The 12597-nt window shown below is 46.0% G+C and overlaps 1 protein-coding gene across 2 annotated transcripts in view; it reads left to right on the top strand.

Annotated features, from left to right (window-relative positions):
* Positions 1 to 12597, top strand: part of C12H1orf21 (chromosome 12 C1orf21 homolog) — a 188893-nt gene that overhangs the window by 66614 nt on the left and 109682 nt on the right. For both annotated transcript variants that reach the window (XM_053915768.2, XM_024552706.4), the window contains exon 2: positions 7157 to 7376. In XM_053915768.2, coding sequence (XP_053771743.1) covers positions 7283 to 7376 — 94 coding nt within the window. In that variant the 5' untranslated portion in view covers positions 7157 to 7282. The remainder of the gene's footprint in view (positions 1 to 7156; positions 7377 to 12597) is intronic.

Here is a 12597-nt window from a genome sequence, read left to right as displayed (position 1 = left end):
GTATTAAGTATAGAGATGGAATTGAATAAAAAATGTGGAACATAGCAGTTTTTTAAAAGACTTTATTTATTTATTTTATAGAGAGGGGAAGGGAGGGGAAAGAGAAAGAGAGAAACATCATTGGTTGCCTCTTGCACGCCCCCAGCCAGGGACCTGGCCTGCAACCCAGGCATGTGCCCTAGACTGGGAATCAACCCAGTGACCTTTCAGTTTGAGGGACAAAGCCCAACCCCCTGAGCCACACCAGTCAGGGCTGAGGTTCTTAGTTGAGTGATGAAAGCACCATGCGTGTTTTTCCATTGTGCGCATCAGACAAGGTCAATGGCGTCCGACTTGTCCTCGGCACCATGAAAGTGACATTCAGATTTGCGAGGGGTTAATCCAGCTGCTGTTCTGTTGTACTTCATGGTGTTAAAGAGGATCAACAGCTCCAAACTGACATGACATCTGTTTCACTGTCCTCATCTGTCACCCAGGGTCTTAGAGCAGCATAGTGAGTATGTCGGATGTTCCAGCATCTCTTGTTGCAAAAAATAAGCTGAGGCAAGCACTAATTTAATTAACTTGACATAGCCTATGACTTTCAGGAACATCTCTGATCCCTTTCTTTCCCTGCAGTGTGCATTAGTCATTGGACTTTTATTTTATTTCGTTGTTTATGATCTGTTAGCCCTACAGAGTGCTAGCCCTTCAAGGGCAGGAATCGTATCTGTTCTTCATGGTATGTTTCAACACGTCGATTCCCCCAGGATGTTTTCCACCCGCCGTTCAGGAAGAATCACGACTTACTTGTTTAGATTAAAATCAAATTGTACTTTTATAGTAATTCATACTTCTACTTTTAGTTTCTTGTCAATCTTTTTTTTTTAAAGATTTTATTTATTTTTAGAGAGAAGGGAAGGGAGGGAGAAAGAGAGGGAGAGAAACATCAATGTGTGGTTGCATCTCATGTGTCCCCAACCGGGGACCTGGCCTGCAACCCAGCCATGTGCCCTGACTGGGAATCAAACCGGTGAACTTTTGGTTCGCAGGCCGGCGCTCAATCCACTGAGCAACACCAGCCAGGGTGGTTTCTTGTCACTTTTTGATTTTTATTTTTCCCTTTCCATCTGTTTCACTCATTTTCTCTGGGGCTGCCTACAGGAGCTCTCTGGCGAATTGATTCCACCCAATCCATGTTCATGAAACGCCAAGGCTTTGACAGGTAACATGCACCTGGCCTAGCAAAGTGCGCACAGAAGAATATTACCCAGCATTTACAAGTGCTTTTCAACACATTCCATCACCTACCTGGATTTTCCAAACAACTCTTAAAAAGAGGGGAAGCTGCTATTGTGATTAGGCTAATGGCCAAGAAATCACATGGTTTTGTCCCAAGTGTCGTGGTGAAGCAGCATGGTGTCATGATAGGGAAGATTCCCCACTGACACAGGTAGAGCCCTTCCGGAGTCCAGGAGTTTCTGCTATTGGCCTTGATCACCGAGGAGCAAACCTCGAAACAGCATAGTGCCGCATAGGTTCACCCTAGGGTGGGTGGGTGACTTGAATCAGGGCCCGGGGTTTTCTCGTCTTGCCTTCCCAGGAAGAGTGTCAGCCAAGCACGAACCTGTGAGTGCTCAGGTGCAGGATAAGGCGCTAAACTCTTAAATCCTTAGCTGAAGAACAGTTACTTCCAGAGCTTCTTCTAACCAGCTTCCTACAAGAAATAGCTTTAAAATTCATTTCATTTTTATTCATTAAAAGGTGGATAGAAAAGAGGAAAGGGGGAGCTATGCTTTGTTCATTTTTAAACTTTGTACACCATTAAAATCAACGCCCTTGGACCAAAACATCATTGATGATAATCTTTAGGTCTCATGGGGTTTCTGGAAATTTTGGGGGGGAAAAAAAGAAGTTCACGAGTATGTCCTAACTGGGTAAGGGTTGAAACAAAGTTTCTAAATAAATTGAGTCTAGGTAAGAAAGGGCCTCTTTGTGAGGAGTAATCTCATCCTTAGCTTCGCTTGGACGTGTGTTTAGGTTGACCATACAATTAAAGAGACGGGGTCAGAGAGAGGACGTCCAGCCTTGGCACGGAGTCAGGCGTGCGACCCATGACCACTCCCCCTCCAGCACTCTTGCCACTTGTCACCTTGCCCCCACCGCCTCTTCCCCACACCTCACTGCGGGAAATCCAGCAGAAATGTATCATCTTGCACAGGGCGTCTTCTTATTGTTCCTGAGAGATGCGTCTATACATTGTCCTGTGTGGAAGCGAGAGTTTTCCCATAAAGAAAGCAGAAGCCACACTTCCTGTTTCTGGGGAGATAATAGCGTATTGTCGACTGTCACGCCACCAGAGGAGTGTGAGGCAGGGAATGAGTATCTTCTCAGATGTCAGCAATTGCTTGTAACAGGAAGGTTTGACTTTCTCAGATTACCCTCCTGTCCCATGTGACGTCTCTTTGTGCATTATTTTTAACGTGCACAGTGGAATGCGAAAAGGTGTTAACAGTAGCCCGAGGACACCAAAGCTTCAGGACTAGAAATCCCTTTTAAACTGCCCTTCTCACCCCCTCCCTCCGCCTGTCGCCAGCGGGCTGCTGTATTAACACTCATTATGGTGAAGCCGAGCAGATGGGCAAACAGACTGGTGAGTTATTTATACATACATTTTTTCTATTTGGAGCTTAGATGTTGGCTCTTTCTTCAATAAAAGAAAGGAGTTTTTTAGATGTCGCCCTATCTTGACTTCCCTTTTTAATCAGCGGAAGAAAGGGGTACTTTGCCCCTGATCTATTAGTGACGTGGCCACATCTTTTTCTTGGCCTGCTGACGTCGTAGCTCTCAGCGTGCCCGTTGCATCCACCGTTCGATTTCTCTCCAGTCCTCCAAGTCGCCTGTGGTCTATTCACATTCTTTCTGGCCTACGATTTCTTCATGGAGCTTGCCACTTTTAATTCATGTCTAGAAGTATCTTTCTTGACAAGGAAACTATTTATAGTATTTTTGGCTTTTCTCTCCAAAATGAAAAAGCCCATGACTAATTGGAGGAAAGTGAAATTATCCATCATATCACGTAACTACAAATACTTTCCCACAGACTTTTTTTTTTAAGTCAGATATCTCTTTGATTTTTCTGAAAACAGATTCTGCTTATTTTTTTTCTTCCCAAGTTTAGAAGAGTGGGTTTTTTGATGAAACTGTGCTTCTAGTTCAAAACATAAAGCAATGCCCCCTCTGGGGTACATCCGGAGGTGAGGATGGCACTGCCTGGGAGAGACCACATGTGAGCACGGGAAGAGACTCCCATGCTTTTGTGGCATGATTCCCAATAGCCAAGGTTTGGAAGCAGCCTAAGTGTCCGTCAACAGATGAATGGATTGAGAAAATGTGAGGTGTTATATATATTATTTAAAAAGAAGGAAATATTATCATTTACAAAAACACGGATAAACGTAGAGGGCATAATACTAAGTAAAATAAGCCAGGCAAAGAAAGACAAATACTATGTGGTTGGCTGGTGTCATGTAAGTCAAACTCATAGGAACAGAGAGAAGAACGGGGGTTGCCAGAGGCTGGGACGTGGGGGAAATGAGGAGAGGCTGGTGAAAGGCCACCGACTTTGAATTATAAGATGAATAAGGTCTGAGGATCTAATGTATATAAACATAATGTGGTGATTATATGACAATACTGTATTGTGTAATTGAGATTTGCCAAGAGGGTAGAACTTGTGTTCTCAAGAAAGAAAGAAAGAAAGAGAGAGAGAGAGAGAGGAAGGAAGAAAAGGAGAAAGAAGGAAGGAAGGAAGGAAGGAAGGAAGGAAAGAAAGAAAAAGAAAGAAAGAAAGAAAGAAAGGAAGGAAGGAAGGAAGGAAGGAAGGAAGGAAGGAAGGAAGGAAGGAAGGAAGGAAGGAAGGAAAGGAAGGAAGGAAGGAAGGAAGGAAGGAAGGAAGGAAGGAAGGAAGGAAGGAAGGAAGGTAGGTAAATGTGTGAGGTGATGGATGTGTTAACACTTCAAACTCAATGGTGGGGATCTTTTCACGATGAATACGTATCACATCACCACATTGACTATATTACAGTTTTGTCAATTATACCTCATTGAAGCTGAAAACATTTAAAAAAAATGATTAGCGTTGAAAAAAGCTATCATAATCTTTCCTTATAAAAGGTGAGACATATCTCGTGTATATAATATGTATTCATAGAAAAGTAACAGGCTTATCTGTGCCCAGAAAAGAACTCTCTCCTGTTACAATGTATTAGCTAAGTATTAGCTACAGAGGTGGAAGGACGGGAAAGATAAACAGGCAGGGTTACCCATTTCTTAGTCCTTTTTAAAAATTTTCATTGGATTTACAAATCTGCTGATGTATTTTATCAAAAGTAGGAAAAATGCCCTGTAAAGATGGAGCTAAATTAAATTAGCTTAGAGCACGTGGCTAGGCATTACAACTTATTCTACGGAACAGGTGTGCAGCCATACAACCATCTGGGGAAGCTTTTACACAAAGCCATGGACAATTCTTTATTTTTAGTCTTTTGTAATAGTTTATTTTTTATTGTATTTTTCCATGAGCATTTATCCCCTTTATCCCCTTTTCCACTTCCACCCATCCCCCTCCCCCTCGCAATCCCCACGCTGCTGTCTGTGGGCAATTATCGAGACCCCGTGGATTTAGAGGGGCTGGTGATCCTATCATACAGATTATTCAGTTTAAAATCATTATCCTCAGTGGGATTTGGTATTAGTTAGACGTTTCCATTAAACATCAAAGAGATGTTTCGGTCTAATTCTCACGCTGTGATCTGTGGCTTCAGAAATGGCATATTGTTCATAACAATACGTGAACATGAGACTCTCAGATCTGCTCAGTCTTGTGGCCTCCACATGCTTGTTGCGCCCTCAGATTCCCCTCCCTGAGTGGTGTGGTTTCAAGGAGGTAAAGGAACGAGTGGGGGTTGGGAGAGAAAGGCTGAGCAAAAAGCTAGTGGAAAAATAGAAGCTAAAGGTCCTGCCAGTGTTTCTGTGAAGGCTAGTACACGCCAAAGGGAAACGCTTTTGAGTAGATTACTGTAGCAGTCGTTAGGGGTACATTTCTGAAGATCTGTTTGATTTGAGGTCTTGGGTGGATGGGGGTCAAGGAAGAGAATTTTCCGCAGGATTGCAACCTTGACATACATCAGGCAGGAAAGATGCAGTTCAGGGCTGTTTCAGTGACTTGCATAGCTGTGGTCGGGCCTCGAACCTGACCTCCTTTACATTCCTTCTCACCAGGCTGAACCAAGTGCTGTGGGGTGACGGGAGTCATTCTATGGGTAGCCTGCTGTGGATGGACCACGTCGCTGTGGAACTGGTCTTTCTAATGGTCTCCCTTCTCTGAGTGTTCGGGGTCGGTGGGGATGGAGAGGAGGACCCTGTCTTGTCTTGTTTGCTGCTGTATACCCAGTACCTACCAAACACATGCCTGCCACTTAGAAGTTTTCAGTAAGTATCTGTTGATTAAATGAGTGAGTAACCAGACAATTGCTTATGGGCAGAATGAAGATGGCATAGTAAAAACTTTCCCCAGTGACCCACAGTCAGCATTATGAATTGGAGATCTTATGCCTCTCAGATGGGTTCCTATCCCTTTCAAAATGGGCAAAATATTAATATACCATTTGGATGAAGTTGTAAAATTTAAAAACATCACTCTTGAAATTACTGCTGTAAAATATATAGTGTGTATGTTTCAAAAACAAAATCTGTGCCTACTTATGATTTGGAGAGTGCTCACATGGAGCTGTAGTGGTTTTAAAAAAATAATAATAATGAAATGGAAACTTCCTGAGTCATCATCACTTGAGCTGAATGTGAATCGTGTCTAATCTGCTTGTTCCCAAGTCCCACGCTTCCATGCCTGAATAACGGAGAAGTCCTTTAAAAATTCTTACGTTTTATGTTTGTTAGCCTGCTCCCATCTATTTGACTTTCATGTGATTTCAAAATTTTAAATTCAAGTTAAGATTTTTTTTATACAAACACAACTTTCAAACATCACACCATGCTTTTCAAGGGTGGGTAGCCAAGGATCTTCGCGTCTTAGGTTCTTACTTGTACTTCTTGCATAGCATAGGAGGCTGGAACATGAAATCAGAATGAGAGACAGGAAAGAGAGAATTCCAGAGAGGACGACAGTAAATTGTCACTGGATTGCCCCTGTCCTTTGGGAATTTTGTTAGGGTTTCCCCCTCTCCTTCCTATTTTCACTTTCTTTATTCTGAAGAGTTGGCCACAGACAGGGCAAGGGAGGTCTCCCCTCTTCTGGTTGCTCACCTTTGTGCTGTGAGGTGGTTTTCCCACATTCCTTTCTAAAGAGGAAGGAATTCATTCTGGGAGCCCACACCTGTGATCTTACCCCGTGGAGCTGGAGATGTGGAGGAAGGGGATGCTGCATTCAGTGCTGGCCAGGAACGCAGACCCGTAGCAGCAGCGGTGGCAATCCCAATGACCCTTAGCAGCCACCTGGTTAGAGGAGTGTCCCCTCCGGCAAAGCATGAGGAACTGAGATCGGGCCTTCAGGACAGGATGGGGAACACGGAGAACCTTCCTCAGCTTCCTGAGTGATGTGCATCTTGTGAGCATGCTTTCCTTCCTCTGAAGGTTGTTTTGTAAAGTGGTTTTTTATTTATTGATTTGAGAGAGAGAGAGACATCAGTTTGTTGTTCCACTTATTTATGCATTCACTGGTTGATTCTTGTATGTGCCTTGACCTGGAATCGAACCCACAATCTGAGCGTTATTAGGACCACACTCTAACCAACTGAGCTACCTGGCCAGGGCTGAAGGTTTTTCATATTCCAAAACATAAGCAAACATGCATGTGCTTTACATATATGGTGGGGAGTAGTAGTGCTCTGGTATTTATTGGAATAAATAAATATATATATTTGTATCTCCTCAAAAAGTTCAGCCATGTGTGGTGCAGGGGCTGTGCCTCCTGCTCCTGCTTGCTGAGCGAGGATGAGGTAGGATGGTCCATGGGGCACTGCGTTCAGTGGGGCCCTGTCACACCCCCAGCGCGAAGAATCCGGGCAGGAATTCCAGAGCCTGCGGTCACACAGCACAGCCAGACACCCAGACGTGGGTTTTGTCTCACGCATTCTGATCTAGCTTTCACTTCTTGCAGGTGCGCACGTCTTGACCGACTCAGCAGGAAGGTTGATTTTCTTCGTGTTTAAAGGAAAGAAAAATGTCCCCGTGTCTGTAGAGATGATTTGCAGTGCAGCGCGGCTGAAGCTGAGCGAATGAGACTATGGGCTGTGCCTCCGCCAAGCATGTTGCCACTGTTCAAAATGAAGAGGAAGCCCAGAAAGGGAAAAACTACCAGAACGGAGATGTGTTTGGCGGTGAGTGCCCTTGAACTTTATCTTGGCCTGTTGATCCAGGCCTTTGACTTCCATGGGGGTGGATCCTTGTGGTGTTATTATATTACGGTGTTTGGGGGGTGGGCGGGGAAAGGAGCTGATGAGATGGAATGGAAATCAATGCACATCTGACCCACTGGGCAATTTTGTTATAATTTATATGTAGGGGACTTCGAGGAGGATCATGGGGGGTTTATGCAGAAGTCAGCGTTTGCATCAAGTTTTCAATAACTAGGAGGACTTATATAGGTGTGTGGGACACCTATATAAGGGTGTCCTGGTAGAGAATTATAGGACTGAAAGCAGCGAGGTCCAAAAGTAGAGGGAGTGAGGATTTATAAATGAGAGAATGAAGTGTTTGCAGTGGGGTTGGGAGGTTATGTGATGATAAAATTTCAGATCTAAAAATACAAATACAAGGAATTTAAGAATCATCCTTTAGCCTTTCTGTAATGTTTCAAGCTGACTTTAGAATATCAAGTGCCAAGGTCGCAAACTGCCAACCCGTGGCCGCGTGTGGCCTGCCCATACATTTTCTTCAGCTCCGAGCGAATTTTACAATGTAAGGTAAGACGGCCTTTAAGAATCAGGACACTTCACACGAAACCCCAGATTTCTTTCAAAGCTCTGACGCCACTGGGTCTTCATTCCTGGAGGAAGCAGTCTGAGGGGCGGGTAGCGGTTTCCCCTTCCATCTGACCGTGGCCTCCAGGCAGCGGCTGAGCTTCCTTCTGATTTCACAGCAAGCCCAGGGCCCTCAATGGCCATTGCCAGCCCCTTCCTGGCCACTTCTGGGCTTTGGAGTTCATCTCATCTTAAGTGTGTTCTTTGGAAGATGACTTCTTGCCCCGATGAATTGTTTCTATGTGTTAGTACAAAATCTCGTTACTACAAGGCAGTTGAAGAAGCAGTGTCTGTTGAATTACTTTAACAATAATACCCACTCCTGACATTTACGTGGCCCTTGTATTCCTGAGAGCACCTCTTCATCTCTTGTTCCATGAAGAACTTTGCTGAAATAATGGTTACGTGTAAATAGCTACAGTTGCACTATTTAGTCACTGCAAGTAATTCTACTGCATGTAGAGTCTCTAGTTTTTGATCCGGTGTAATGGTTGCCGCAGCGCCCTGGTGAGGACGCGGGAATGCTGCAGAAGGGCTAATGGTAAAGTGGACTAGTGTACATGGGGAGGAGGGTTTTGCTTTTTCTTTAAGAAGTACTTGTAAGTACTTCTTACTTGTAAGTAAGGAGCCTGGAATGAATTTGCTTCTAGTGGTGACTCTATAGGATTTAGAGCTGAGACGAGGAACCTCGCATCTTAATAAAACTAGCATCTAGAATCTCACAGGTGGCAAACACAAGGCCCCCAGGCCGAATCCGGCCCTCCACCTTGTTTTATACAGCCCGGTACCTTGTTTCTACCCAGCGGCAGCGCCGAGCTCCCTGCCCCTAGTTAAGGAGTAGTTAGTTACATGTATACAGTCCTAAAATGACATTCGGCCCTGTGAAGGCAACCGTGAAGCTGATGTGGCCCCCGGTGAAAATGAGTGACACCCCTGATAGATCATCGAAACCATAGTTTCTGGAAAAACAGCTCATTGGAACATAAACATCCGTTTGCTAATTTAGTTACAACTGTTATAGCCAAGAAGACTTTCCATTGTCCTCTAGTACCATTTGTGGTTTTCAAACGTTACATTTAATAAAGGAGCCTTGTGCTGGGCAGCTCTTGGCTCAGGTCCCAGTGGCATTCAGCAATGAGTACGTGTCCCTTGGTCACGAGTTGGTGGGTCAGCCCAAGTGGCTCTGCCTTAATGTCTCTCATCTTCCTCCCAGGACGATGAGCCAAGGGGGCACGCCCTCCTTTTGCAAAGGGTAAAAGTGCAAGCAAGGTACAAGATGCCACTTAAACTTGGGCTTTGAGTTGGCACACTGGCACTGGTACCAACAGTCAAGTCAAGTCACACGAACGGGTTCAAAGACAGGAGGCAGGGAAGTACCTCTAATCGCAGTGCGTTCGTGGCCAGGGTGAGGATGCAGAGAAGGGTCAAGAACGGACACTGACAATCCAGTCTACTCCGGGCCGGCCCCGTCTGTGGGGCTGCACGCTGTCTGGCCAGAGAGTGCAGCTGAGGCCTCTGCTAACTTCTCTTCATCCTCCCACTACTCGTGTGGAAGTTTTATTCACGCCTGCATTTGTCGTCTTGTTATTCTCTCTAGCAAACATGTGCAGGAATACAAGGAGGCGGAGAGCTTCGTAAGCCAGGCAAGGGAGATGGTTCTGCTAGCTCTACAAGGGCCTGGGGGGAGAGGTGTCACGGTACCGTGTGCCTGTCGGTGCCAGTACCCTGGCTGTTGCCGAGTGCTAGTGTTTGGATAGGACAGAGCAGGTCCTATCTGTGTCTCTCCATTGGAACTGGTTTTCCTGCACACGTGTACAACCCCCAGAGTGATCACAGATGGCCACTGATCGTTTGGCCGTCTCCGAAGGGGCCACTTCTAACCATTTGGTATCTTTTGTTTCCCGTTGTTTCAGTGATCTGTTACCATGTATAACAAAGAACCCCACACTCAGCGGCTGGAAGCAGCACCAATTTCTTACTTCTCACAATTCTATGGGTGGCTGGGGTTCATCTGCTCTTTGTGCCTGGGCTCAAGGCAGCTGCATTCGGCTTGGAGTTCAATGGGGCTCAGCTGGGCTCAACTGACCAAGAGGGCTCAGGCCTCCCTGTCCACTAGGCCTCTGTTTCCAGCTGGGCAGTCTCAACTTTTCATATGAGTATGGCTTCCAAGAGATAAAGTGGAAGCTGCCAGATCTCTTAAGACCCGGGCTTCAAAGTCCAAGAAAGCCACAAGTCGCAAGACCCGCCCGAGGGCAAGGGGACACAAAGGTTCTCCATTTCCTGAGTCTGTTCCTACAGGGAGGGAGCAGTTGTGGCTGGGGCGGGGGGGGGGGGGGGGGGGGGGGGGTGTCTTTGGAGACTGGCCATCTCACCGATTGAGAGAGGCAATGAGAATTCCATGACTGGATTATATTCCAACCTGCACAGTTACAGCCTGCTTTCTAAATCACTCATCTCTTTTTAACTGAACAAAGGGGCCTCATTCACTTCTTAAAAGCTCAAGGTTTTAAATGTTTGAAGATGTTATTACCACACGTTGTTGAAGCGTTGATGAAGTCTGTGAAGCGTGGCATTTGGGGGTCAGCTCTGAAGTGTGTGTCTCTCGGTGTGCACACACGCACATTCCATCTTTCCCTGAGGGTGTGAATTTCATTTCATAGCTGCCGAGGCCCTGCTGGGGAGCACTGATAAGCGCTGTGTTCTTACAAATGGTAATTTCTCTTTTCATGAAGCAGTTTGGTCTCTGTGATGTTTTGGTTTATGTAGGAGCCTGACCACTCCAAATGCATGTGACAGAATTTATGTAGACTATGCCACCATCAAGGGTGAAGTGACAAATGAGCATCTTAATGTCTAGATTTCATACATCAGGAGGTCATCGATGAGGAAATTTATCACTGACATTTACCTATGGACTTCCGCTTTAAATAGCGAAGTGTAAAAAGTTTCAGATCTAGAATTGTGCCTTCCATACTGTGGCCCTTTCACAAGTGAAATCCAGGCCAGAAAGCTCATCTCCCGATTGGAACTTCCTTCCCTTATTGGTCAGAGCAGATGTGAAGAGTGGTCAGCAGATCTGCTGAGGTCAGCCTGAGGACAGCGGAGCAGATTGCCAAACCAGCTTGCACGAAATAAGTGACCAGCAGGTTCAAGTTATCATGACCTAGTTAAGCAAGTTCTGAGGAAAGCCAAGTGCTCGTTGGATTTCTTTCAGCAGTCCTTCATGTAGTCTGTGGAAGTAGGTGCACAGAACAGATTCGGGTCCTACTAGGGAAATGAATATTTCCAACCCAAGATCACTGTCTCTGCTGCGCTTCTCCCCAAGCGAGGGAGACTCTTAAGCGACGTTGACTCTCCTGCTTGCGTGAAGGCCACCACCGTCTGCCCAGGAACGTAGGCTTTCGCCTTGCAAAGGCTTTCAAGCTGAGGACTCTGTCTCTTCCGGTTCCCAGGTCCTGTGACTCTGAACTTTCTCTCAATGTCGCTTTTCCTGCCGCCACCAGAGTGTGGGCTGGTGGAGCCCATAAGCCAGAATAGCACAGGCTTCCCTCAGCAGGTGCCCACCAACCCCCTCTATTGTTTGTTTGCTTCTTTGCGTGTGCTTGTTTGTTTTCAAATGTCCATTTCTTGCACCATGTCAGATTGTGTTGGATTTTTCTAAAATACTTCTCTGTCATGTTATTCTTCTGCTCTGGAACATTCTATCGTGCCTACTTCTTAACCAGTAAAATCCAAAATCCTTAGTGGGCATTCGGGACCTCTGAAAATGGCTCCCACACCCCTGGGCAGCCTTGTTTCATACTCTGTTCACTCTGTTCCCTGTTCTCCAGCCGGACCCGACCGCTCACCTTGTGACCTCACCACAGGCTTCCCGCCCTCCAGGCCCTCCCATCCATCAACAAGCACCTCTGCCTGGCACAGCCCCTCTCTCCTGCCTTCCTCTCTTTAAATCCTGCCCTTCTTCCAAGTGTCACCTAAACTTGCACGAAGCTTCTCTAACACCTTCAGAAAGCTGTCTGCTCCCACTTACTTATGTACTTGGTTTTCTTCGTTTACACGTCTGAGCTCTCGTTGTTTGTGAGTATGTGATCCCTGCCATGAGCTGCTTAGTCCCCTGCAGGCAGGGACTGCGTTGCCCAGAGAGGACGGAGGGTTCTGGAACGCCAGGGGCTGGAGGCCGAGAGATTGTCAGGGATCAGGCTGGGCCCTGACCATGCCAGTCCCCTCCCATATGACTGAGTGGCCTTGATCGGTGCTGAGTTTGGCTTAAGGACCAAGAGAGTCTAATGTGTATCAAGTCTCCCTTCAGTGGAGGTGCTGAGATTATTGCGGAAAATCATTCCGGATTGGTGGTGTGAAAGTGAGTAGAAAGGAATTTGGCTGATTTCTCTCACTTGGGCTCTCTATTGCTGTGTGACTTCCCTTCTGGTCTAGGCTATGTAAACTGAGAACATGGAACCGGTGTGTGTGTCTGTGTGTGTGTAACGTTATGCCAAACTGTCACCCACCTGAAATGTTACAGGGACCCACTTCACAGGTTATGGTGACAGTTAAGTGAGAAAATTTATCCGATTCAAAT

This window comes from Desmodus rotundus, chromosome 12, assembly GCF_022682495.2.
Source record: "Desmodus rotundus isolate HL8 chromosome 12, HLdesRot8A.1, whole genome shotgun sequence".
Taxonomy (NCBI): domain Eukaryota; kingdom Metazoa; phylum Chordata; class Mammalia; order Chiroptera; family Phyllostomidae; genus Desmodus; species Desmodus rotundus.
The sequence above is the reverse complement of the archived record's forward strand: the minus strand, read 5'-3'. Positions and strand labels throughout refer to the sequence as shown.